The sequence below is a fragment of the Setaria italica genome, chromosome I (genome assembly GCF_000263155.2).
Source record: "Setaria italica strain Yugu1 chromosome I, Setaria_italica_v2.0, whole genome shotgun sequence".
NCBI classification, from domain to species: Eukaryota; Viridiplantae; Streptophyta; class Magnoliopsida; order Poales; family Poaceae; genus Setaria; species Setaria italica.
In genome coordinates this window covers 1,744,337-1,771,638 of record NC_028450.1, presented here as the reverse complement: position 1 = coordinate 1,771,638, position 27,302 = coordinate 1,744,337, and the positions used below count along the sequence as shown (strand labels likewise).

Below are 27,302 nucleotides of genomic sequence, written 5' to 3'. Positions count from 1 at the left end.
AGAGAGACCTACCACAGCAAAGGCATCTTTGTGAGCCCGGAAAATCACTCCAGGGGTAGGGTGGTGGTACTTGACCGGCAACCCCACATTGGCTCCAATGCAAGTTGATGCTGTATGGGCATCGAAATGGAGGGACTAGGCATGTGTCAAAAGTATTGGTTCACCATATGCCACTGAAGGGTGGTCCCTTGAGGCTGCTTGAGCTGATGAAATTTGAACAAAATACCAAGTATGTAAAGGCAAGAGACGAATAATGCATAAGTAGACTGGTCCGCGTTGGATGATGCCTACCGATGGTTAATTTGCGGGCGATGTGATCCATGTGCTATGAGGGAGAAATTTTCATTGGTAACCATATGTTTGCAAATTTCTCGATGACCTCTAATTACATTTATTGTAAAGCGATGATAGGTAATTTTAATTCTAAATTGGTTGGACCATAATTTTTTCTGAACAATATACTATTTTCACCTACACTTTATCCCTAATTAAAACATTTTAAAAATAAATATAGCTCATCTCACAAAAAAAAAACTTTTGGCTGGTTATTGGTCCATGATCTCAGTGACCTAAGATATTTTTCAAGTCCCCGGCAAAAAAAAAAGGTTTTTCCAAGTCCAAGCTCTCCTACCTTTGGGACAGATGAGTTGGACTGCGAGTGAAAGACCAATACCAAGGCCCCCTACCGACTGCAGATTTGGTGCGCCATCTTTCTTCTTTGATTTATCAAGTTTCTGCATTTATATCTTTCCTTTTTTAAAAAAAAATGGTCATCACCTCTCTTCAAATAACCTTCTCGATCTTGGCAAATAGTTATCCAAAGTGGTTTTTCTTTCTAAAATTGGCAAAGTCACCAAATCATTAACAATGAAGTTCATTTATACTTTAGGCTAAATCAGCCATCCTAACTTATGGCCAATAAGTTAAGCCTAATCTTTGGTAGGTATGTCTATAGAAGTTAAGCCAATAAGTTAAGCCTACTTTAACGTTGATTACTCTATAGAATTCTTCCAAAGTTCGTCTAGCTTTACCAAACCGTATGGCATCTCCTTGTAGTGGTTGGCACTTGGCAGCATGAAATTGGGCACTTAGGAACAGCGCTAGGAAGCATGGCTATTGTAGCATTACCTAATTGTTACAAATAGTAATATAACCATGCCGATTGTTGAGCACCATGGCAATACACAAAAAGAAGAAACTCTAATCTACAACCAATAGCTCTCCTGCATATTCGAGAAAATCTAATCTACAACCAATACAAGATATATAAGTGACAACTAACTGCTTTCTAATTCTAAGTATCTTACGCTACCAACTGCAACAGCAACCACGACCAGGCTACCAGAGCTCCAAAAGCAAATAAAGGATTCTCCCATTTGGTCTTGTGTTTTCCAGCATTCTCCCATTTATGTAAAAAGACAAAAACGGGACAAGAATTATATTGCTTAAATGTTATAAAGGGGGAAATGGTGTACATCAATAGTCTCCTCGAATCTGATAAGTGCGGTTATGGTGAACTAAAGACAAGTTAGACATACGGAGGACGACCGCAAATAAAGGTTTGAGCAATTTTTCACTTGCACGTGAAGAATCACCTCAAAATTCAGCATTTTGCATTTGCAAAATGGCCGTCCTCTGATCATGTCGTCGTATGTTCTTCTATAATGGGGAAACCGTGTTGGCTACGCCCGACTAACGCCTATAAGTAAATTGATTAGCAGAGAGTTCCTGTCGCTTTCTTATGTACATTAAAGCACAGATAGATTGTACCGGTTTTTTCCGAGGTTGAATGTTTGACAGTGAGCGGAATATGCATGGAAAGAACATGTAAAATGTTGGCTCCACGGCCTGTGTGGCCACGTCACCGTGCACTTGGCACCTCCATACTGCATAAAGCTGAGACTGAAACATAAGGAATCAAAATCAGCGTGACGCCATCACTGATGTCACGGGGATTTTCGTCATAAAGCTTTTTGAGTTGCATGCGCAGAAAGAAGTTTCATTACATCACTGTTCACTTCCTAGTTTTTTGTTTGTTCTTTTTTTTTTTGACGTGCTTCCAAGAGGTCATTACGCAGGCACTGGAAATATTCCTGCAAGAGATTTTGTTGCCAGTCCAAGTTCCAGGTGATGCCTGACCGGGCAATTCTCAACCACAATATTACTTCTTATTTTTTTTCTTGTTAAGTAAGGTGCCAGCACCGTCCAAGTACCAACACCTCTTTAATTTTCTTGGAATTGTTTGCTTCTTTTCTCCTCCTCATGTATGAATGAACACGAAATGTTTCTAGGGCTGCAACATTTGGTCAAGCGTATTAATTGACTCGCTAAACGGTCGTGTTCGTACCATTATTGAATCTAGTTTTTTGTCAAGCTTTCTTCAGTCGCCAGTCCTTTTTTCAATGGGAAAGTCTAAAGTACATGCCCAACGGAAAATGCCTGAACTTTCTGAGAACTTTGGATCTTGGGGAAATACATCTATGGTTAACAAGACCAAAATTCATGCCATCTTCCAAGAAGATCATTTACATTATTATGCAGTTCGTCACCTGCCTGCTTGTTGGTTTCCTCCATATATGCCTATGAATGAAGGGAAAAAACAGTTGCGACTAGATCAGACGGTAAGCACCAAACATTTTTTTAGACGAATCAAGCAGAAAAGCTGCCGAAGCAATGAAAGAAATAACTATAAAACACTTCAGTTACTTAAATATTCAGTCACAACCCCTCCAAGAAACAAGTTCCCGGTTACAGAACTGTGCTCGCATGAGAGGTGGCCACGGCATGGCTCATGAGAGTGCACGTCTGTAATTTATACTAAAAGTCTAAAACAAAGACAGATATTAAAAATGTAAAGTACGAGCAGGTGCTGTGCATGAGCAGGCTAAAAAAAGTAGGTGGCGACATGGATGGAGATGGAGCCTGCCACGCTCGATCAGTCGATCTTCTCACGTGCAGTTCTTGACTTCTTGTCCTTCGCTATGTCGTGCAGCAATCAGCTCAGCTGCTGCAATCTCCTCGTGCCCTTGCAATTTTAATTCACATGGTGTTCGTCTCAGGCCCTCAGCACTGACTGTAAGCCCACGGGCTGAAATGAAATTGCTGTTGATGTAGCGAGGCCTTTCTTTCTGTTCAGGCAGGTTCGGCCAGCTTGGGCCAGATGTAAGGCCTGGTTGCAGCATACGAGCAGCCAGTGTCTTCACAAACCCTCTAAGAACTGGTGCCTTGCAGAACAAAATGGTTTTAGTCGTTTCATCACTGTCTCATAGAATAGTAAACAATTCTGGTGATCAAGCACTAATTCATTCAAAAATTCCATCCTGAAGCGAAGTTGCTTCAGCTACATGCTGCCTGATCCTTGGAGTTTGGACAGCTGAATGCATCTCCGTTCAACTATCTTCAGACACTAGCTAGCCAACTCAAGTTATTCAGCCATGAACTGAGGTTCTGAGACTAGGAACGTACATGAACCAAAGACCGGGCTTAGGGGGTTATCATAGTAATCAGGATATGCAAGAGATTACTTAGGGTGAGAACGATCTAGCAAGGGATTATCTCACCAGACTTTTACATCGCTATTGGCATCAGGTACTCTTGTCGGTGTTTTCCCGATGGCAACTGCTGATTTGAGAGTGTGCGTCATGTTTGAACGGGGATCGAACCAATTCGAAATTCATACATTCAATCAGAGAAGGAAAAAACTTGGAGCAATCCCCCTCATTCAATCACCACAAGACTATGAATGCCACACAGGCAATGCACAGCTCATGCCTGTGTCCAGGGCACTGCAGGTTAATCAATCAATCTGCAGAATTGCATAGCATCAACTGAGCTGAGCAGCACAACTGCAACATCAGGGAACCGCGGAATCCAGGGCACCAGACTCATGTCACAGGCCATACAACTGTCAGAATTCAAGGTAATTTATTTTGTCCAGATGAACTAAAGTAGTCTTTATTTGGTTCAGAAGAATTAAAGGCAGTCTTAATTTAGTTCAGAATTCAGAGGCACCTAAACAGCTGCGGTGGCGGCCCCGGCCCGGCCCGGCTAAGAATATCGCTTTCAGGTAGCACAATCAACCAAGCCCCCATGAAAACAGAAAAGAGCGATCTCGGATATAATGTCCTATACATGGCTTTGAAATGTTGCAATTTGAAAGCATCTGAATCTTTTTTTTTAAGAAAAAAAAATTAAATGCTGAGCTATCCCCATTTTTTGTTTAAGGATAGAAAGTCAAAACTAAAAGCGAACAGAACTTTCTCCCATACAATTTTAAGCAGTGCTAGACCGGCTTCAGTTGAACAATGGCTGGCACAAAGCCTGTCACTGTGCTCTAAAATTCCACTTGCCATGCTAAGCATATGGACATAATCTAATTTCTGCGCTACACTGAATTGAACTACCCCTAGGATATGCAGCTAAAATTAAATATGCCTCATCTGAAATAAAAGAACATGAGGCAGCATTAACGGCAGTGCTAACTGCAGCTGCCGAGCATCAGCTACAACTATGAAATGTTGGCCGATTACATTTGGCAAAATCCAGAGGTTTGAACAAAACCATCTCTACTAAGGGGATACCGACCATACCCGCTCCGCTGATGTGCTGAAACAAGAGGTTCGGCTGAAGAGGCGCATGCCCTATCCGGGTACCTTCCTCTATGTACATTGCCGTGAGGGTGGGTCGGCATGGAAGAGTCCGAGACAAAGTCTGTGCTCTCTGAAAAGTACCTTGTTTGAGGATTGGAAGGCGAGAACCTGATACATGAGACGAAATTCCCAGGAGGATGTTCTGGAGCATAACATGGCCCAAATATAGAGGAAATCGGATCAAGGCCAGCATTGTCTCCATAGTCCACAACACTGAATGAATCTCTAGTGCTTTCAGTGGTAAACGAGGACTCATCAGAGCTGGTAAACAGAGACCATTCACTTGATGTAGCTTCCGAGAAGTCTGTGCTGACTGAGTCTGCAAAGGTATCATCCGCATGATGGAAATCTCTGGATCTCAACTCTGCATGCTGATCTTGCATGTAGCCTTCTCCATCAGGTCTAAAATCATAAATACCATATGTTTGATCATTTGCAGAAAAGAGTAACTCTGTCTGCTTGCGCTCATGTTTAGAGCCCTTGGAGGATTTTGATGTGTGACGCTTTCCAGATGTTGGAACAGGCAAGAGCCCCTTCTCAATGTATATTCTTGGTGGTCGGGGAAAAGACCTGAGCAATGTTTTACAAAAAATGAGACTGCTGCATAGTGCAGAGAGAGATACTGCAAATTGTAATTTAGGTTCAACACATATCACAGGCTGGCTATATTTACCTCAAGTAGAAAAGCATATATGCACCTTCTGACATAACTTGATTCACTGATACAACCTGAACCTACATATGGAACAAAAAAGTTACCACATAACATCATAAGCTCTAACTCTCATTTTTTTTCCTTTTCGTCATTTCAATGAGCCTATAAAAACCTACTCCCTCCAGCCCAAATTACTATTCGTTTTGGCTTTTCCAGATACAAAACTTTTGATATAGATCTAGATGTATGTATGTCTAGATACGTAGCAAAATCTATGTATCTAGAAAAGCCAAAACGAATAATAATTTGGGACGGAGGGAGTACAAAGGAAAAGGCCATACTAGTACATGTGAAATCAGTTATCAGCACAAAACACTCCAACGCCAACAGAGTGAAATGCATAATGAACGATTATGTATTTATGTGCACCGAAGAAATTAACACCAAAATTGCATCAAGGAGACAGAGCATTTATAATCAACACTGCTCACGGTATGTTCAGTGCCCTTATAATACACTCATAATCTATAAACGCAATTTCACAAGTCCATACTTCCATAGTAACTTCTCGCAATTTATATATAACATATTCTAGCCTACTTCACAGGATAGAGTTTATTGTAAAAACATACCTCTGAGTCATCAATTCTCAACCATGTACCCTGCATATCTTTGACATATGATATGTAGTGCCCAGAGAATGATGCGTTTTCTGTATCCACATGTACAACCACGGCATACAAGAAATAAAGAGGGGGGTTATCACCAGAACCAGTCACGAAAGGAACCATGTCCAACATATCAGGAAACGTGACACATTTGTTGATCTTTCCATATTTTCCTGTCTGAAGTAATAAAACAAAGTTCATTTAGTTCTTCCGTCCAGAAACATTCAAACAGCTGGCAATTGTCAGCTCAAGCATAGAGCATGAGTCATGTGTACTGATAACTGATCCAAGCCAACCAAGGAGATTATATGAAAACTGCCCCAAAGGTGCTTCAGCACCAGTGTCAGACATTGATAATCTAAAATATACACGTGCAGTTTTGAACATTTTTCCCCTAACTAGTACATAATTGTAAAAAATTGAAAAGGCATATATAGAAGTATGATTTTGTGACAAATATTCTATGATTTCTATGCACGAATTCAAACAGTTTTGTATGTAGTATCAATCAAAGTTTTGAAAATTTAACCATAAACATTCTAAAACATAAATGTAGGAATAAATTTATTTACAGGCGCTTAGTCACAACTTGGAGTAAGGTGCAGATCATAACGTCATCAAGTTCTTTTATAAAGTAGTCATTTCAAGTGAACATTACCCAATACCAACAAATGTGCATCTAAAAAGAACTGCAAAAGAAAATGCAAATACATGCCTAAAAAATCGGCTGAATATTACACCCAGTACAAATACTTCTCAGGAAAAAACAGTATTGCATGAAATTCAATAAGCAATCAATCACCTTAAATCTTTTAAGAACAACTGTTAATATGTTTGGCACCTCATGCACACTCAATTGCTTCCTAGCTTTGACATAAGCAGAACACCTGCATTAAAAAATTCAAAATTTCAATAGACTTTAATTCGTTGTGGTCCAACTGAAATGACGGGTAACAAGATCATAGTTGCCTGTTGCAACACTACCTTCCACATTTATACATATTCTCTCCATCTAAATCTTCAGGAGCTGTGAATTGCGTCAAAGCATCTTGCAATGACTCCACCCAGCCATGAATCTCCAAAGTAAGGTCCATTATATTCTCATATCTTTCAGACTCATGATAGCATCTGAGGCACTTAACCTTGTTTCATAAACAAAACTTAATTAGTATATCATAGATCAAATAATGCTATGGACTGAGTATGATAAAAAAAAACAACTAGAGGGTTGGTGTGAATTGAAGAGGAAGTGCTCAAGTGAGAATGTTTGCTTTCATTACAAATGGAGGAAAACGTATTTACTACGAAAATGCATAGTTACGAGTGCGGTACATGACTAAAGAAACTACCATCTAAATGTAAAAAAAATGTAAAGTCAACCAGAAATCTGAGATTTTTCAAGTTACCTTGGATTTAAGACGGCCACCAAACATCTGTTGTATCAGTGTTGTTTCCTGCAAACTTGGTTCAACATGCTTCTCACCACCCAGCCCATCCAAGCACGCTGCTTGCATAGACATCACAAGATGCCTGGTGGTGTTCAAATTAAAGCATATGGTCAACGTTTTTTTTCCTTGAATACGCAAGAGAGCTGCGCATCATTTCATTAAAGAAGCATAAATACAAAACTAGTTTAAACTACTAACATATTGTTCAAGAGGAAAGCATAGTTTTGTCAAATTTTGAACTTCTATTAAAACATTTTTTTCTTCTAACATACTACAGTAAGAGGAAAGCGTAGAAATTTTTTGACTGCGGTAAGTAAAACATTAGCAATAGATCAAAAGGCGGCAGGATAAAAAACAAGCATGTAACAGTTACCATACCTTAAAAACTCATGAGCATCTTCCTGAGTTCCACCACCCAAGCGACATCCAATATTCCTAAGATTGGAAAGAATTCTACTTGGAGATAAGGGTCCACCAGTTTCACGTAAAGTTGAAGCATATTGCTCAAGTTCACACATAAGACACCAATTTTTTGAGCAACCTAAAAGAAGATAGTAACTGAAATCAGAGAAGAAAAAAACAAGTACAAAGCAGTTGAGGGGGAAATAGCTATTTGAGATTTTAGTATTACAGTCTTTTGAATGCAATCTCAGGAGCAGGTAGATCATCAGTGGCTTTGTGCACATCAGACACTGAAGAACAGCATTAGCATAGCAGCTGCAAAATGAAGGAAGGATAATCAAGATAAGCGGCTGATTAAACAAGTAAATATAAAATAATGACAAATTGCAAAAAGGGGAAGAAAGGACAAAACATTTATTACAAATTTACTTGAATAAATTAAGACAGTAACTCAAATCAATACTTCTGATGTTCCTCTAGTTGCAGTAAGATTGCTAGATATTAATCAGTCGTATATCAAACATATAAGGATTTTGGTTCAGCTTGAAGCATTTTATTTTCAAATTTGCAAATCCATTTTATCAAGAAACTGTGCCATATTTCATTTCATATGTTAACATTCTTAGGCTCTGCTCTTCTTTGCCAATTATGCGGTCAATGTTATCCTCCGATTAATTGACTGCCATACCTTTTGGTAACTAAATATATACTAGGATTCATATATTCATGCAGATATAAATATTAAAAGAATGTAATTCCTGTTATATATATCAGGTGCACCTATGCTAGGCCCTTATTATCCCATATGTAGACTAATGAGTGATAATCATTCCACAAATTTAATATAGCCACTGCGAAGTAAACTCTTGTTCCCAGGCTACTAGAAGGACCCTTCGGCCACTCTACTTTTAAGTTCCCCTATTCCTTCTGCCGCCACCACAAACTCATTTGCAATTTTCTTATTTTGCAACGCCAGAAGGTCCTATTTTGCAGCCACCACCAAAAGGTATTATTTTGGAAGTACCAAAAGGCACCAGAATCATTTAAAAGGTCCTCGAATTTTTCATATTTACTGACCTGCACTCATACCTCTAGACGTATTTACACTTTACCAAAACAATGTTTTTCATCTTGACAAAAGTACACAATAAAAATAATTAGGGAACTGTGACCTATCCCCATAAACAAAATGTTCATTACCTGTTTCCACAATTGAAAAGACCCCTAGGAGAAATACCCCGTGCTTCATACTGAAAAAACTTGACAAGATCTTCATATGGAAACAATACCTGAAATGACATATAGAAAGAAAACATTCATTCCGTAAACAAACCGGAAAGAACTAACAGGAAAGATTGATTATAGATTATTCCGAACCTTATTCCGCTTATTATCATTGATCAATCCTACAAGGCTGGTTTTGAGAAATTTTGAGGGTTTCTTTAAAACTTCAACCTTGGATGCTCCAAACTTTGAGATTCCATTGCATCCTTGTAGGTTGCTGCTTGCTGGTTCAGTTGCTTGCGCAGATCCTGGACAATGCGGTAACTATATGAGATAAATGAGAGCACTGTGAGATAAAACTAGCTCATTTTATCAGAGAACTCTCTTTACTAACTTTGGTCATTTTTGTTGCAAGGGTTCTTCTCGTGGCCATCATTTTGATATGATGTTGACACCCTCTCCTGTGACTTCTGTAATGAAGCCACCTTACCCGATGGGCATGGAAGCCTCTTATTCACCACATTTGCTTTCCCAATAGTTCTTCCAGATGATAAACTCCTTTGCAGTGGCTCACTAGCAGAAGCATATGGCCCCTCACAAGAACTGACCATATCAGAAGTTAAATAGACACCCATGTCAGGCTCATAAATTGTGATGCTTGCTTTTGTCCGTTTCCTTATTTCAGGAGCACTACTGCTAGGTTGCTGTGCGTTACTTTTGACAGGATAAGTTCCATCACCATTACCACTCATCACATCTGCACAACCAAAATAGTTGTTTGACACCTGCAGCCATAAAGAAAATGATTGAATTATCTAAGACAAACGTGTAGGCAGAAGAATGGCAAGTGAATTGTAAGAGTTTTTCTAAAATACCTTGTTTCCTGATAAAATCTCGGAAGAGCGGGTTTCATCATCAGCATTGTGATTGTTCTTTTCATAAGACATACCAACAGCACCATTCTCACTCATATGAAGACCTTGATTTGATTTATTCATGTTGCTTTTGTCTGCCGGAAATGGATCAGTATCAAGATTGAAGCCATCAGTTGTGGGAAAGGATGGCTCCGATAAAGTATCAAAATTCATGTCGCGCAAGTGAATGCCACCGCCCGGAAGAGGTGAATTTAAGTTAGTCAAGAAGGGCATCTGTTCAGAAGCCTCAGTGCCAGATCCACCAAAGCTGCTAGACCCACTACCAATCCATTTTTGGCATGATTCCTTATGTCCTTGCCTCCAGTGTATTATTTGACACTTACCAGAGCTGCAGAACATTCAAAACAGCATTACAAGGTGTCCTTGGCAATAGGGGCAAGATAATGTATACAGTTTATGACATAATGAAGACGGTTAACATGGTAAGAAAAAGAATGCACGGTGCATAAAAAATCAAATCAATCAATCACAAAGAACATCATCATATTATGTCAAAGGAGCCTATATTTGCACGGGTACTTCTAATCTTATGCTAGATCTACTTTGATGATGAGGTAGTAAGCACATGTAACAACTTGACCAATTAGCCATTCAGGTGAATTCAATATAATCAATCAGTAGGATCAAGCCTACTTAGTAGTCTAATACAAATTACAGCCATGAAGGATTAATGCTATGCTGAGGAAGGCTAAAGTAGTAAACGACAAAAGTATTTCCTAGGCCCTACTGCTAAATATCAACCTGAGCTCCACAGAAACGGGTCGGTCACTTAAACTTCAACTCAGCCATGGTTATTCAAACAACATGATGTTCTGCATGATACTTCAATAAGGAAGTAGGCCATTAAATCAGGCAACCTATGTACTATCAGATGAACTAGGTGAAAATAAGAAGAGGATTATAAGTCCTGTCACCAATGTCATCTCAAACAAAATAGCAAATAGTGTGCTGCAATGTGTGGTTATTTATAGACCAGTTTATTGACTAGTTGCTCAAATCCAAAGTACATGGTCACCCTATGGCAACTCAACTGGGTTGTACAAATTATGGCATAATAAGCATGGCCCTTTTACACAGCAAGGTACAAACAATTTGGATGGATATATAACTAAGGATAAAAAAATAAATTTTAATCCAAAAAGGTCATTATTAAGGTGTAGCATAGTAGAGAACAAAGAATTAATGGATTCTTTTTTCATTATTTATCAACAAAGCTAGCATCTAAAACTGCTTGGACCTTAATTAAGAACCTATGCCACGCTAATGAAAATCAAGAGTTCTCATATTTTGATCAAAAAGCGGGTCAGAATCATAAGCTTAGACCTTTAAGTTATCGACATGTTTAACAACTTATAACATGAATGTTTAATGAATGGGGGAAAATGTCTCCTTCATTACATAAATCAGAATTTCCTGTTTGTCGTGGAGAGTTAGATGGGGACACCCCGGATATGGTGAAATGCTTGCTGCCGTTGATGCCAATACCACCAAAAGCAGCCTACAATTAGGGGTTTAGCTTCAAGCCAAGCTACGACCGGTTAAGGGATATTCAGTGCATCTTCACAATCTGACCGAGCTCAGTTCAATACAGCTTGCACCTTAAAACAGAAGGACAGTTTCATATCAGCTAGATACGGAGCCTGAGATAACCCATTTGGGGTTGGCCTCAAATGGCTTTAACTGATGCACCCAAGCATTATAAAATGTTGCTTGTTTATATGAAATTAGTTTGCCATCTATCATAATATGTGATGTTCTTCAATCCCGTTATGTCATATGCTCATACCTCGGAGCAAGAAAAAATCAAAACAAAATGACAAATGTCATATGCTCATATCTCGGAGCAAAAAAAAAAATCAAAACAAAATGACAAATAAGAGAGCTACAGAGTTTGAGGAGTTTCCTGTAAATAGCAAAGACGGATCATGACAAAAGAACTGTCGACAAATATAAGAGTGAAAGTGGTTCAAATTTTCTATTCCGTCTCATATAATTCAAATACTTGCTATTACGCGCATCAGGATTGTACTCCCATCATTTTAGTAGAATGGTTTATATTGCTATGTGGAACAGGTTAGATAAAATGGAAAAAGATGAGAAGTGAACCAGATCTTTGAATTCAAAGAAGCCTGATCAGGCACCGTGTCTTTCAGTGAACAAATTGATTATAATCAACAAACAGTACATGATAAATAAGATTCAAAGACCTAGCTGAAGTGCTTTCTTAAGGAAGTACAAAAAGAAAGAAACTCACCAGTATCTAACAGACTTGCATCTGGAGCACCGAGTCTTTGCAGGGGCATGGCAAGTTGCGCATTCATGGAATTCTTGTCTTAATGAAGGTGCAGGTCTGAAATAGGGCATAGTTCTCAAAGAAGGCCCTGGAGGCATAACGTCCGGGCATGCCATTGTTTCCACTCTAAAGGCTTCTTCTGCGGCTCGCTGCGCAAGCACACTTACCCTTGCCTTCTTACTTGCAGCTTCATGCCATCTTCCAAGAAGAAAATAAGCTACCACAGGAAGCACAATGAAGACAAGAAAGAGCACAGGCACATCAGCTTCCCTTGGTTGGAGCATGTCCCTAACAGAATACTGATATCCAGCGCCAGAAGTTCTCTACTTCAGCTCGGAAAAACATTCCAGAATAATTATTGACCTACAGCAAAGAGCATACAAGGGGGGAAAAGTAAGCCTACATTTTCTGCTGTTATAAAAATGGACGAAATACAAGAAAAATCTTGAGCCTACAAAGGTTAGGTCAGGCTCAGTAAAATAGCTTCTTGAATAAAGAAACTGACTGGGGCTTGCTCTTGCTGGATTCAGATCATTTGGAGGCTTCTAGTCTAAAATTGGCTGAACCATATATGATGATCTCAAGAAGCTCGCACCTGTTCGACCATGGCTTCAGCTCGCAAGCCCACAGGCTGAAGCTAGGTCTAAATAGGCCCTTGACTCCTTACATTGAGATCCTAATCTAGACCCCCAGGAAAAAAAAATCAAAACTATAAACTCCATGCAGGTACTGCACACACTAATTGGTTAATTACCTAAAAATACAATGCCCAGAAAAACGAATCAAACTCACTGAGTGGTCTGCATCACCACTGTAATACCCCAATGTCCTCCTATGAATCAAGCACTTGCATACCTGAAACAGCATCCAGAGCATGTGCAATGTGGTTGGACAAACTAACCGAAACAGCTCCTAAAATGTGTCCGGGTTCTTATCCAGCAAACTACATCCAGATTCCAAAAAGTTGCCCTAGTGTTCAGATGTAATCTCTCCCGCGGCAGCACCAGAGCATGAGATCATCACAAACACCAGTGAACCTACACCTTAAGAATCAACAGAGGAACAAAAACCTAGCATACTAGCATGCGCACAGCAGCACACTCACAAGAGCAAAAGCTCAAAATGAGGAATTTCTGACAGATTGCCCATCCCTAATCTCAAAATGAGAACGCTAGAAGCTCCCAGATCCCCAGCACGGAACCACATGCCAACAGCGCCCACTAAAAATTCCCCACTCGACCCCACCGACACGAGCATCCGCAGAAAAAAAACGGACGGATTCCATCGATTCCCAGCATCGGCCGCGCGCAAGGAGTGGCCTCGTCCCCGGCCTAAAAATTCGATTTTTCGCAGCAAAAACAAGGGGGGACCGAGAGCAACCGCGTCTAGGGTTTACCGAGAGCAGGAATGCCACTCTGGGCGGATCTCCTGCCGGGTAAAAGCAGGAGCAGGAGGGGCAGGGCCACAGCCGACGGTTCCGGGGGAGATCGAGGCCGGGAGACGGAGCGGCGCCCCTCCGACGGTGGAGGCGGCCGGGTGAGGGAGGCCGGAGGCGGAAGCCGAGGAGTGGGGGGTTGGGAATCGGGAGTGGTGATGCTAGCACTGGGGGCTCGGATGCTCTCAGTCGCTTGGCTACTGTGCTCTGTGCTGCCGGCTGCTGCTGCTCTGCTCTCGATGGGGGGCGTGGTGAATTTGCTACGCTCAGCGCACCTGCTTGGCTTCCAAAGGGGGAAAAAAAACGGCAGATCACCAGGGGACGTGCGATTTTTCATGGCCGTCCGATGCGGCGGTCGACGGTGGAAATAATGGGGTCTTCAATTTTATTTTAGTTTATTCTGTTCATCTGGAGCTGTTGTGCAAGGGGTCAAAGGGCATGTCTGAGCACATCTACCATTCCATTCCCCTCGAAAAGAGGTGAGCTAGGTTGGATTGGATTGCCTCAAATAGAAAGAATTAGGGCGAAGATAAGCATGGCTAGTCCAACTAGCAAGGCAGCTAAAATCTGTTTGTCTGATATTTCAAAGATAACGTGTGGTTGAACTTTTTTATTGTCTCCTCGGTCTCTTTTTTTTTTCTTCCTCTACAGTGTGGGTTTTGTTTGTGTATATTTCCTATGGTCACAAATATGATGTGTTTGAGATTGTATCCAGCTGGTCAATCACATTTTGATTACAAAAGTATGTAAATTTAGTGTCTTATTGAAAACGTACACGACAGGTGCCAATTTCGTCTTAAAATGAAGTTTTGTAAAAGTATGCTTTTACTATATTTTATAGATATATTTTAACAAAATTAATATTAGTTAAAGTTTTGCTTTTTCTGGTCGTGTCAATGTCAACGTCAGTTCTTTGCGACTAGAGAGAGCATTATTTATGGCGTAATTTCCTGGTTGTTAATTCTTTGTGACTTTTCATCTTGTCTACGGGAGAAAAAGAGGACCAGGCTTTGAACATTAAGTTAATGACCTCGCTTCGAATTCAAACATTTGACGGAAAAAGAATGGAAATTTTGGTATTCTCACCCTTTTCCATAGATTATTTGGGCCAAGCTAGCACTCGCTTTGAATATACGTAGAGCTAGCACTCTTTTTTGGCATAGCGTACAAAATCAGGTGGAGTGTCGTGTTCCTATTGTCCAATCCTTAAAAGGATGTTACATAAAGCAAGCCACAAACCGGTAGGAATCCATGCGAATGTCAAGAGTGGCAGCAGATCACCTATTCCTAAACTAAAAGATCAGTTGAACAATGGGTGCCAAAAAGTGCACGATGATTTCCTTAAAAGCTATATGCAGTAATAACAAAAAAAAGGAGGCAAAGAAAAATGGATTTGCTACACACCCTGGACCATCTGTTTAGTTCCCTCCAAAATCCCAACTTTGGCACTGTGCAAAAAGAAGATTCTTCATCACATCAAATTTGCGTTACATGCATGGAGTACTGAATGTAGACGAAATCAAAAACTAATTGTACAGTTTTGTTGTACTTTGCGAGACGAATCTTTTGAGCCTAATTAGTCAATATTTAGATAATAATTCACAAATACAAACGAAACGCTACAATGTTACTATAATAATTTGGGCAACTAAACAAGGCTGGCATTGATCGAAGAGCGGCTTCCCTGAAGGAAAATTAATGGTGCCGTACCTGGACCTAGTGGTGATGATTCTGTACCGGGGCTGGGGGGCGTAGCGTACCACATGTCTTGCTTCCTCAAAAGAACAAAAAGGCCGTGTTTAGTTGGGGAATTTGGAAGGTGCCAAATTACTGTTACAGCACTGTAGCACACTGTAGCGTTTCGTTTGTATTTGTGAATTATTGTCCAAATATTGACTAATTAGGCTCAAAAGATTCGTCTCGCAAAGTACAACAAAACTGTGCAATTAGTTTTTAATTTCATCTACATTTAGTACTCCATGCATGTACCGCAAGTTTGATGTGATGGGGAATCTTCTTTTTGCATAGTGTCAAAGTTGGGAGTTGGGAGTAACTAAACATGGCCAAAGATGCAAACAAGGGAGTACTAGGGGCCACCGGTACAGCCATGGGCCGATTTTTGTACTGCGCCCATCCCCATGATGTTTCCCCCTGCTCACCGTGCAGGCGCTCGCCTACAAAGCCCTGCCCGCTTTTTCAAGGAAAAATCGCCAGTGACACTGCAGGGGCACACCAGGCAGCAACCTTGCAAGGGGCTATTAAATGCTCGTGTAGGTGAGAGAGGGATGGTCCAGCCATGACCGTTGAATTTCCATCCCATCTCATCTCATCTTCCACATGCATTCAAGGTTGTTCACAGTGCAGATCGTAGGAACCTTGTTTTGTTACGTTGCACAATGAATTTGTAGTCTAGTACCAGTAACTTAATGAAAGGGGAAAAGAGAGTAAAATGTGACTTTGAAATTAGATGCAAGAAGACTGTCTAAATTCGAAGTGCAAGCTAAGTAAAATGCAAGTCTAAGATGTTATAATGACCACGCAAGATCAAGGAGATGAGAACAATTCATAACACGAATTCCAGTCATCAACTAGACACTGGTGCTTATATTTTTTTTAATTTATTCCAGGAATGAATCTATGATATTCTTTACAAATTGCTCGGATGAGCGAGTGTGCGTGCGTACTTGTAAGTGTTGATAACGAGCCTCATGTCGTGGATATACTCTCGAAGGGGTGAGCGTGCGTGTATGTATGTGAGTGTGCGTGCATGCTTCTGTATTGTGTTTCAGTTTAGAGTGTTCTTTTTTTATTAAAAAAAATCGAAAGGCAAGGCATGCTCATGCATGGGCAAAAGGGGGCGCAGCGTGTGTGCCCGTAGCAATTATCTCCTGGCGCTGGATTGTCCTGCGGACTCGTTGGGACGGAATCAACCGTATTAAACTCTTTCTGGTCCACGGATGACGTGGATGGGGTCAACATGGCGGGGCATAACCTGGAAAAAGATTCCCTGCATTATGCGCTCCTGATTAGGCAACCAAATTAAGCGGCAAATGATAAGAGTGGGGCAGACCTGTGCCGTTGACCCGTGCTGTTTACGCGAAAAGACACTTCTCAATTCTCCTCCCCACATGGTGGCCTCGCCCAATGGCCTTCCGCGGAAGCCACCAGCCGGGGATTTGCTGAGCTTTTGCGTCAAGGGCAACGTGGTCACAACAAAACAGCTACTGCACATGATTACCTTTTTCTATGTCTTTTTGGAACGTTTCGGATGTGTTAACAGCCAATCCAGAGCTGACTTAAACATATACTACCTCTGGTCACCTTTACATGACGTTTTTAAGACAACAAAATACTACTAACTGTAGTTCGATCACGTCACGTATATTTGAGTGGAGGGAGTAGCTCTGTATGAGACGTAAGGATTACTTTACAAGAAAAAAATGCGTATGCTTCTTTTCACATGCTCCATCTATCTCAAATTGTAGGTCGTTTTAGCATTTCTAAATTCATACATTTTACTATTCATTTAGATATACATTATATTTAAATACATAGTTTTAAAACGGTGAATCTAACGATACCAAAATGATCTACAGTTTGGGATGGAGAGAGTACATGCTACCCCAATTTGGCACGACTTCTGCTTGCACGCAAAAACGATCGATCACAAGCGAGTTCTACATCGCTACATGGCCTTTGATGGTATGACGAGTTACTGGTAGTAATCACTAGCCACCGGCGACGATCCTGACGTCCCCGGTACACTCTACGCATTCGAACACGCTCTGGCCGGCAGCGCTTTCGTTCCATCTCATCCTTGTTGCTTCCTGGATGAGAATACGATCGACGACAGGTAGGGCGTGCCTACTCCTGCCGGGGGGCCTGCCTTCTCCTTGTCCTCACTGCTGTGGCCGTTGCTCCATCCGGGAAAGATGCGAGACCGAAAGGGGCGGTTGGCTTGATTATTGCCCGGGAGAATTTCCGTTCTCGCGATATCGACGATGGTGATGGGGTTTGGCGACGCTTTTCGCTTCGGTGCACGGGCAGGACAAGACGTCATGATTTTGGACGCGGCACCGGTAGATAAGAAATGCCGTGCTACTACCAAGCTTTCGGGCGACGAACTTGGTAAGGTAATGTGATGATGATGATGGTGATACGAGGAGGGGAAGATGGAGAGAACGGGCACGGATTATTGGTGCGTCGCGAACATGTGGGTCCGGTCCGCCTTCGTCGTCTCCATTTAGCTACTTTATTAAGGGATTTTGCGAAGAACATGGCTCAGTGCGGGCCTAATTCAACGGCATTGTGTACGTTTTGAAATTGTACAGTGCAAAAAATTGCGCGAGTTCGGCAAATATAAAGGCTTATAGGTAACAGAAAGAGAAGATTAACGAAATTTATATAGTTCTTGCTGAATGACCTTCATCTGATGCACGTATCACGTTTTTCCAAATAACTTTTGTTTTCTAATCTGCTCTGCTAGTAGTCCAGGCTCAGTTAAAAGTTAGTTAACGTGTATCTCACGTGTGCACGGTGCACCGGCTAGTTAGTTCTTCTTGTCCGGTTTGCGAACCCTTTTGCCCTCCCGGGTGTTCATGGGCCGCATTTCAAGCTCCCCCCAAACCCCCCCCCCCGTACCGAGCAGCCTTTGGCTCACGTTAAGAGAAGGGACACATTTTCGCATGGGTTCTGTGGAAAATCTGTCCAAAGCGTACAAAATTCTTACCCAACTCCCACGTCCCAGTCCGGCCAGCTTTGCACGCTGGCGTCGGCATCCGAGGTTCTCACCTGACACCTGCTGCTGCAGCAAGCCACCCAAACAGGATGCTTCCTCTCCAAGGAGGCAACCTGCCTCCTTTTGTCATCCTCACGGTTTGGGATCCATGTCCACTGTCCACCCCTTCCAATACGCTCAATGCTGAAAAAAACTGTGCCTATGGTACGGTTGGCTGGACAACATTGGCCGTTGTTGGCCAGCTTGCCAAGCCATTCTTCAGCTGGAACTGTTTCTACAAATCAGATGAGTTTTGCATCGATTAGATACCAGAAGCATAACATATGAAGGATCATAAGCAGATCGAAGCCTGAAAGGCTGAAAGTTAGACTACTCTTCCATCAGTTCAGAGTCTAGATGAATTTTTCGATACAAACAAAGTATCTTTACATCCTCTCCTGTAGCCTACTTACACAAGATTCAGGAACATGTCAGTTGGACGAGAACAGTTAGAAGCTGAAGCGCACTTCCATTTCCCAGTGTACCTGCAGGGCTGCAACATCTAGAATGCCTCGCAATTGCGAAACACACTGCATCCTACCGGCAAAACTTTTGATCCATTTTCTTTTCTATTTCCACATATTCCATTTTACATACATATAAGCAATGACAATGGACGACTATAGCAAGATCTATATCATGCCATCAAGGAACACATGCAAAAAGAAAGAAAGAAAAAACAAAAGAACAAGATGCCAAAAGAGGTGGCAAAAAGAAGCAGAGGCTGGAGGGGGGCAGAGGCCGGACGGCAGCGCAACAGAAAGGGGCAGGCAGAGCCAAGCGTCAAAATTAGAGTTACAACTTACAACCATGCCATCCCTTGCGCGTGCGCCCTACCATGGTGAGCATCCGTTAGTGACACGGCCATGGAGAACATCATCTGCTCCTCGATGCTATCCGGACGAAAGTGGCTTGGAGCCATGGCGAAGTTCTCGGCGAAAGGCAATGGTTGCATGGACCCTGCATCCGCCATGATGTCCGATCCGGCATAGCTAGTTCCCGCCTCTGCACCCTCCGACCAGTGGTCGGTTGAGCACTCGCCCTCCTCTCGTAGCACTTCTCTGCTGCAGCTTGGTGCAATCCCACTCCAGGTGTCTAGTGAACTGTTCTCTACAGCGCACATGCTTCCACCGGAGATGTTGCATGGTCGGCGGATCATGTCATAGACTGGGAATGTGCTACTGCCAGCCATATAAGAGAAATCCATGCTGGGTGGCTGGTGCTCAGCCAAAGCCGCAACTGCACAGGAATATCCACCAGGATGAGGCATTTCCATAGGAGCGGCTGGAAGGAATGCCTGCCTTTCACGTGTCTGTGGCTCGATTACAGGGAAGTAGCTGCCACAAACAGGATTTACTAGATGTCCTTGTTCCTGCTAAAGTAATAATAACAAAAAAGAAACAGATATAAACTTTGCTTTGACATAGCAAATACATAAATTTCAAAGACAAGACTATGGTTTCGATTTAATACGGTTAACAAAAAACCAATCTCAAAAGGAATTTTAGAAGGATCTTGTCAATTAAAATATCTTTATGCAAAGAAATCCAAAATACTGACATGACAAACAGACTAGGAGTAATGTAAATGTTGTCATTTATCATAGATAATGCCCTGATAAGCAACTAGTTCTTGAAATCTTCCCAGTTAATACTATGTATGTACTCTTGACCACAGTCCCCATGTGTTCTATGTTACTTGAACGCCAATTGCTGGTTGTCGCTTGCAAGTTGAAAGCAATAAGGAATAATAGGCACACAGCAGGGAACTTCATGCAAGTTTCGAAGGGAATTGCCAGCTTTATAACAAGACAACTGTACACAAAACTCACTAAACAAACAAAGCACGTCCACAATAATTTTAGTTTAGTCACTCTACTTTCATATGCCCAGAAAAGGCTATTCAAATGAAATGAAAGAAGAAAGCAGAATGCAAAAGCATCATAACCCTCTGGACAGACCCATAACTATATGGACTGCAGTTATTTGCAAAACATTAACTACAAAAATATTCTTGAGTTACCTTAGATTAAGGGCAAACACAGAATAGCAGTAAGCAGGAAACAACAATTAGTATGAAGAAAACGATAACTGTCAATTCATCATCCAAAATGTCTGCACAAACTAAATCTGGCACTTCTAAGTGCCAGAAGCAAATTCTCACGCCACAGGGTCAAATAATGCACATCAGATTTAGTTCCACAGTTCCATTATGGTACTGGTTCAAAACTAACTACTGCAGAATGCTTTGTCTTAGCCAGCATTCTGGCTACGCAACCAAGCTGCTCTTGACCCAACTGGCACCAGAACAAAGGTAGACATGCTAAGTTTTTTATAGTCCTCTTTTTGGCCAAGAGTGGTTGCAGACAAGACAATTTGATCAATATGAACTGTTCACAAACAGTCCTATCCATTCATGTAACAAAACTACACTGTCCATTCCATGTTTGAAACGTAAACGATTGGCTAAAAATCTGGAGTTGTGAAGTTTGCTCATGCTATCATAGTAACAATACAGTCAGTTCAACTTGATATTCAGAACATAGAGAGCTGAGATTCCATAGCAAAAGAAAACATGAACAACCAAACTCTGGATTCACAATGAACCATTACAAATAGTTCATGTTAGCATTGCAACAGACAAATGCAAGGTTTGCATGACAGGTCATAACTTCACCAATACATGAAACATAAACACAATCATACTTATTTTTAAAAGTGTCATATAACTATTTAAAAAGCACCCCACTCTCACCATGCTTTCTTTAACTACAATGCTACTGCTACATAATAATTGACCCAACAAATTAGCATTCATATTATTATTCAAGTCATGCACTGCATATATTAGTGTAAAATAGTTCCTACCCACTAACCTGAATGGAACGCCAAATCGCTTCCATAACCATCATATCCTCCAGATTCATATCAACGTTATCATCACTGTCAGAAAAAGAAACAGGTGGCATGGTTGTTAGATACCAATTTGATCTCAGCAGTTGCATACTTTCTTGTCAAAATAAAAGACTAAGTCCCAGTAATATCTAAACTTGCAAATTCCAAGCTGCAACAAACAAAGCTTGGATGTTTTCATATGAAACATCAAAGAGATAACATAAACATACCGGTTATGCCTAGAATGGAAAGGCCGCATGCTAGCCTGGCTAGAGCATGAAGGTTCAGATGAACAGCATTCAGTTCCTTGCTCAGCACATTGATACGATGGCACTGCAAAAGACATTACAATATGGCAGGGTAGGTTATGAGTTTAAGTTGCAGAAAGATAGCATTACTACAGAGTATGTTAATCACATCCATTGGCCATAGCTAACCTGAAAAGGATGTGCTGCAAATATCTCGATACTCCACTTCTTTCGTTGGGGTTACTGTCCGGCTAGAAGAACACCTGCTCTGTTTTCTTTTCAGCTTAGCCTCTTCATCTTGAATTTCTTTCTGGCGTATCCTCAACTGTGCTTCTATGACTTTCTGCTCTTCCTGCAATATGTTATACATAAGCTAAAGAAAATGCGTACTGCAGTCTTAATACTAATAGAAAATGGCAACTTATAAATGGAAGATGATGGCATTAAGAGATAAGACTTACAAACTGCTCTATGCTCCTTTCCTCCTTCGTTTTCACACCACGATACTCCACAGCATAATTGGGTGTTTTGCAGAATGGGCATCTTCAACAGTTAAGTATTTTTCATGAGATTGAGAAGGCATGTAGATTACCCAGAAAAAGAAACGGAAGACAAGGGATGGAATAAAGGATACTCACTGTGTAGGCCGAGCAGTATGAGTCGGTTTCATTTGAAGAAAGCACTCTAGAAAAATGTCAACAAGATGTGTAAAGGATATTATCAGGTGATGGCTGGCTGGATCAATTGTAGGAAGATGTATTACCTGTACATATCCCTTTCGAGCAACATTTTGAACGGTTGAGGCTTGGGTAGTACTGCAATACACGAAATAATCTTTTCAGGACAGGATTCAAGGAGGCATCAAAGAGTGGTTGCACAAACAAACTGAGTTATCTATCTAGTAGTTAAAACCAAATAGCCCAAATGCTAAAATCGTTTCCAGGTTTCTTATGAGAATGGAAAGAGCTACCCAAAATACTCGTGAATACTTCATCCAGTGGAATCAGGCGTAACCCTTTAGATAACCAAATCGATGGTAATAAGATTAATGATTCCAGTTTGCAAGAGCGGAAGTGCGGAACCACAATAACATTGAGGATATCCTCAAAAAAAAAAATCAAATTGAGTATAGACACATGCTAACATTATGCAACAGGAGTTTTAGTTTTCAAGTCGAAAGTGTCCAATGCCTTGGTACAGCGCTAACTATTTGGTTTGGAATCAGGTCAGTTTCTTGCAAAGCTTGTAATACACCCATCCCAGGAGCATCTAAAATACTACCCATTTCAAGCAACATGAAGGCCTGTTACAACATTACCATCACATAAAAATATAGAACAATAGAATGAACTTAAGCCAAATTGCTCTAGGAATTGACATCAATGGCACATTGGCACTCAAAACCTCGTATAGCACAACAGTTAGGCATCCAAAAAAAATTGAGAAGATTCTCCAACCAATATGATCAAAGCATCATACAAGGTATAATAACAATCTTACGACTACATAGCAGCACATTTTGCCCAATGTACATATGCTGATGTCCTAGCAGAGCAGCCGATACCAGCACAGGCATACAGAACATCTCCACCATTACTGCACATTGCAATACTTGTTGGCAATCCATGGTATCAGGCAAAAGCAGTCAAGTCACGAAACCATGCAACTGTACTAAACCTCTGCTGGTCCTAAGAGCTTCCAGAAACACAACCCAGAATATCCCCCAACGGATTTGCCACAATGTACGTACAGAAGCAGAGCCGCAGATACCAACAAGAATACGACGCCACTGTAACTGCACTTTGCAGGACTAGTGGACAAATTGTGCTATTAGCCAAGAAAACGTGCCTAAGCGTACTGAAAACCCTGGTCCTAGGAGCTTCCAGAAACACCATCTGGAACCACGTGCCCGCTTCATCGGCCCCCGCGGCAACAGAATCGCGGCAACGGCACTCGGAAATCCAACAGAATCAACCGCTAATCGGCCAAATAAACACCCACCCGCCCGCCAGAGCTTCCCCTCCGTCCAGGTCACCCGCGCGCGGACACTGGAGCCACGGCAAACGCGACCGCCGGAATTCGCAGGAGGGGGGAGCGGGAGGGGGAGAGAGAGAAGGTGAAGTGAGGGAGTGAGGGAGGGAGATCTCCCAACGCGCGCTTACCAGGAAGCAGATGGGGCACTCCTCGAGGTCCCCTCCGCCGGCCGGGGCGTCGTCGGCGCCCGGGTAGCAGGGCGCGAGCTTGGCCTCAAGGATCAGCTTGCGCAGCTTCTTCTGGTCGATGTCCCTGTGCTCGTAGAGCCCCTGCGGGCGCGTGAACCGCTCCTCCACCCCCGCCTTCCGCCTCCCGCCTATCCGGTTCCCCATCCCTCCCAGATCCGCCGCCCCGGCCCCCGCCCCCGCCGCCGCCGCCGCCGCCGCTGCCGCCCGGAGACGAAACCCTGGCGCCCGCCCGCCCGCTCGCTCGCCACCCGCACTGCGCCCCCCGCGTCACCGTAGATACATACGGTGTACGCAACGGGAAGGGGGGGGGGCGTATGCGCTGTCGCAGCGGACGAGGCGAGGTGGGGAGTGATTTTTAAAAAAGTTTTTTTCCTCGGGGGGCGGGTGGGGGAGGAAAGGAAGCGGGGGCAGGCCGGGGGCGGCGGGGCACGCACGCTGCACGCGACGGACGCAGCAGGGGCAGCAGCTTCTGCCCTGCGCTGCCGCTGCGAGAGAGACTGCGGCGCGGCTTTCCCCTAGCCTCTTCTCTTCTCTCTCCTCTCTTCTCTCTCCTCTCTCCTCTCTCTCCGCCTGTAAACCTGCTGCTGTGGTTACTATAATAAGGCCCCGTTTTCTTCCACTAACTTATTTTTAGCACCCGTCACATCGAATGTTTAGATACTAATTAGAAGTATTAAACGTAGACTATTTACAAAACCCATTACATAAGACGAATCTAAACGGCGAGACGAATCTATTAAGCCTAATTAGTCCATGATTTGACAATGTGTTGCTACAGTAAACATTTGCTAATGACGGATTAATTAGGCTTAATAGATTCGTCTCGCCGTTTAGATTCGTCTTATGTAATGGGTTTTGTAAATAGTCTACATTTAATACTCCTAATTAGTATCTAAACATTCGATGTGACACGTGCTAAAAATAAGTCAGTGGAAGAAAACGCCCCCTAAAACGGGGACCGGGCGGGCGGACCTCCCCCCTCCCGCAGGGCCGCGGCTTGCAACGGACAACTGTGGAGTGTCGACTGGGTCTGGTGACTCTGGGTGTGAGGAGTGAAGTTTAGGGCGGCTGGGTCGTGGCCGCTAGCCGTTTGATACTTGTGATAGCATGCGGAACTGAATTGATTAGGTAAGGTAAAATAAAATCGATAATGTTTTTTAAGAAACTTTTCTTAGCGGTGGTGCGGCGTATCTATATGTAGAATGGACGTATGTGCAGGTTAGTGATACAAAGAGAGGTTGTGAAGCAATCGCGGTGCTCATCCCGAGGTCGCTAACCGTATGATATTGTTAGCATCTGTAGGAGTGAGTTATAGAAAAGGCACGTGATCCATCTAGAAAAAAAATGAGAGAGGATGTATCCTTCTCCTCCAAATCTATTTTAAATAGTTTAATTAATGTACATTCTATCGCCTAGAGAGATATCGCGATAAGATAAAGTCTAGAATGTGTGGATGTTTTTGTTAGCTTGCATTATACATAACTCAAAACTTTAGAGTGGCTTCTCTTAGCGGGATGTGCAGCAGTGAATTACGAAAAAGATAAGGTAAGTTCGGAACTCTTTTAAAGCCGCTTTTCGTAACGGTGACGTGATGACGGCTCATCTATCCAAAAAATAGGTGTATGTGCATGTTAGTGATAGAAAGAACAATCGACAAGCAATCACACCTTGAGGAGTGAATTTAGGCAGGCAGCCCGGGGCTGCTAACCGTTTGATATTTATGATGTGCATAGAAAAAAAATATAGTAACGTTCTCCTTTAAAGCAACTTTTCTTAGCGGTGGTGTGATGACGACTCATCTCTCCAAAAAATGGATGTATATGCGTGTTAGTGACAAAAAGAAGGATCGATAAGGAACCACACCCTGAGGAGTAGGGTTGCTAACCGTTTGATATTTGTGATGGTGTGTAGAAAAAAGATGGTAGCATTCTCCTTTTAAAGCAGTTTTTCTTAGCGGTGGCATGACGATGGCTCGTCTATCTAAAGAATGGATGTATCTGTGTGTTAATGATAGAAAGAAGGATTGAGAATCAACCACACCCTGAGAAGTGAAGTTTAGGCGGACCGCTGGCGGTTCATATTTGTGATGGTATGTAGAAAAAAGATGATGACGTTCTCCTTTTAAAGCAACTTTTCTTAGTGGTGGTGTGACGGTAACTCATCTATCTGAAGAATGGAAGTACGTGCGCTTTAGTAATTGAAAGAGGGGTCAAGAACCAGGAGTGAAGTTTAGGTGGCTGGGGCCCACTAGCCATTTGATGTTTGTGATGGCATGCAGGGTTGAATTATGCAAAGTCTTAGGTAAGCTCGGAAAAAAAAAGATGGTAAGTTCTCCTTTAATTTCACAAGCTTTCCTAAGCAGTGTGACGGATAGCTTATCGATCTAAAGAATGGACGTTTGCGCGTATTAGTGATAGAAAGAGGGATCCAGAAGCAGGAGTGAAGTTAGATGGCCGGTTTCGGGGCTGCTAACCATTTGATATTTGTGATAGTATGTGGGAGTGAATTGAGGAAAATGCTTGGATCGGTTAGAAAAGGGAGGATGGTATTTGCTCCAAACAAACTTTAAATGGTGTGGTATACACCACTGGTCAATTTATCAGAGAGATATCGTGATTAATGGAGCATGAATGTTTTGTCAAATTGTGTCAGTATATATCTCTCCTTAACGGTGGCGTGACAGATGGCTTATCTTAATAGCTAGAGGTATGTTTGTGTTGTTGAATGAAAGGCAGAGTGAAATGTGTGTAGCCTCATTTCTTTTCCGTGAAGTAAAACTATGTAGAAAAAATGCAACAATACAACCGCATGTAATAGATGTTTTGCCAATTATCATATATACACATCACTTGCATTTCTTTGTTGGATTGTTGAGAATGGTTTGTCTATCTAAATAATAGATGTATGTGGGTGTTATTGATAGAAAGGGGGTTGAGATGCGCCCCCCTAGGTCACTAACCATTTTGATATTGTTATCGTGTGCAGAAGTCATTAGTAGAGAACTCACTTTCCATGCGCCCCATTTTGTCCCGGTTTAAAGTTGGCTCGGGACAAAAAGTTCACGAACCGGAACTAAAGCTCGGTCACTGGCGGGGGTCTCACCAACCGGGATCTTTTATCCCGGTTGCAAAGGCTAGTGGAAAAAAAAAGGCTATGAGAGGCCTTTTATCCCGGTTTGAAACACCAACTGGGATAAAAGACCTCCCCTTTTATCCCGCTTGGTATTACAAACCGGGATAAATGGGGTGTTTTATCCCGGTTGGTGTTTCCAACCGGGATAAAAGGATCCCCACAGATGGCTAAAAAAAGGACTAAATCCCTCGAACCCTTTTATCCCGGTTGGTGTTTCCAACCAGGATAAAAGGGTCCCCACGAGTTAATACAAAAGGATTGCATCCCCTATATAGTAAGATGTGCTGTGTGGTGGGATGGCAAGGAAGCTACGCACGAGC

The 27,302-nt window shown here is 42.2% G+C and overlaps 2 protein-coding genes across 4 annotated transcripts; both read right to left on the bottom strand.

Moving 5' to 3' along the window:
- Window positions 1-4,240: 4,240 nt before the first annotated feature.
- On the bottom strand, window positions 4,241-13,971 carry LOC101786362 (ubiquitin carboxyl-terminal hydrolase 15). Of its 2 annotated transcripts, XM_022826175.1 has the most exons (14): window positions 13,671-13,969; window positions 12,236-12,637; window positions 9,922-10,309; window positions 9,441-9,831; window positions 9,200-9,354; window positions 9,023-9,111; window positions 8,052-8,137; window positions 7,799-7,961; window positions 7,379-7,502; window positions 6,957-7,114; window positions 6,775-6,859; window positions 5,937-6,149; window positions 5,323-5,384; window positions 4,241-5,219 (listed from the first exon to the last, which is right to left on the bottom strand). In XM_022826175.1, the coding sequence occupies exons 2-14, from the start codon at window positions 12,556-12,558 to the stop codon at window positions 4,526-4,528; spliced, it is 2,931 nt and encodes a 976-aa protein (XP_022681910.1). In that variant the 5' UTR covers window positions 12,559-12,637; window positions 13,671-13,969; the 3' UTR covers window positions 4,241-4,525. The 2 variants fall into 2 exon arrangements, with proteins under 2 accessions (XP_022681910.1, XP_014661199.1); XM_014805713.2 differs by having other exon boundaries at window positions 7,799-8,137; window positions 13,671-13,971.
- Window positions 13,972-18,802: 4,831 nt separating this feature from the next.
- LOC101785672 lies at window positions 18,803-24,313 on the bottom strand. Of its 2 annotated transcripts, none has more exons than XM_004951273.3 (8): window positions 23,791-24,313; window positions 22,392-22,443; window positions 22,267-22,312; window positions 22,090-22,171; window positions 21,818-21,980; window positions 21,611-21,713; window positions 21,362-21,428; window positions 18,803-19,858 (listed from the first exon to the last, which is right to left on the bottom strand). In XM_004951273.3, the coding sequence occupies exons 1-8, from the start codon at window positions 23,992-23,994 to the stop codon at window positions 19,289-19,291; spliced, it is 1,287 nt and encodes a 428-aa protein (XP_004951330.1). In that variant the 5' UTR covers window positions 23,995-24,313; the 3' UTR covers window positions 18,803-19,288. The 2 variants fall into 2 exon arrangements, with proteins under 2 accessions (XP_004951330.1, XP_004951329.1); XM_004951272.3 differs by having other exon boundaries at window positions 18,803-19,861; window positions 23,791-24,311.
- Between the last annotated feature and the right edge of the window lie 2,989 nt (window positions 24,314-27,302).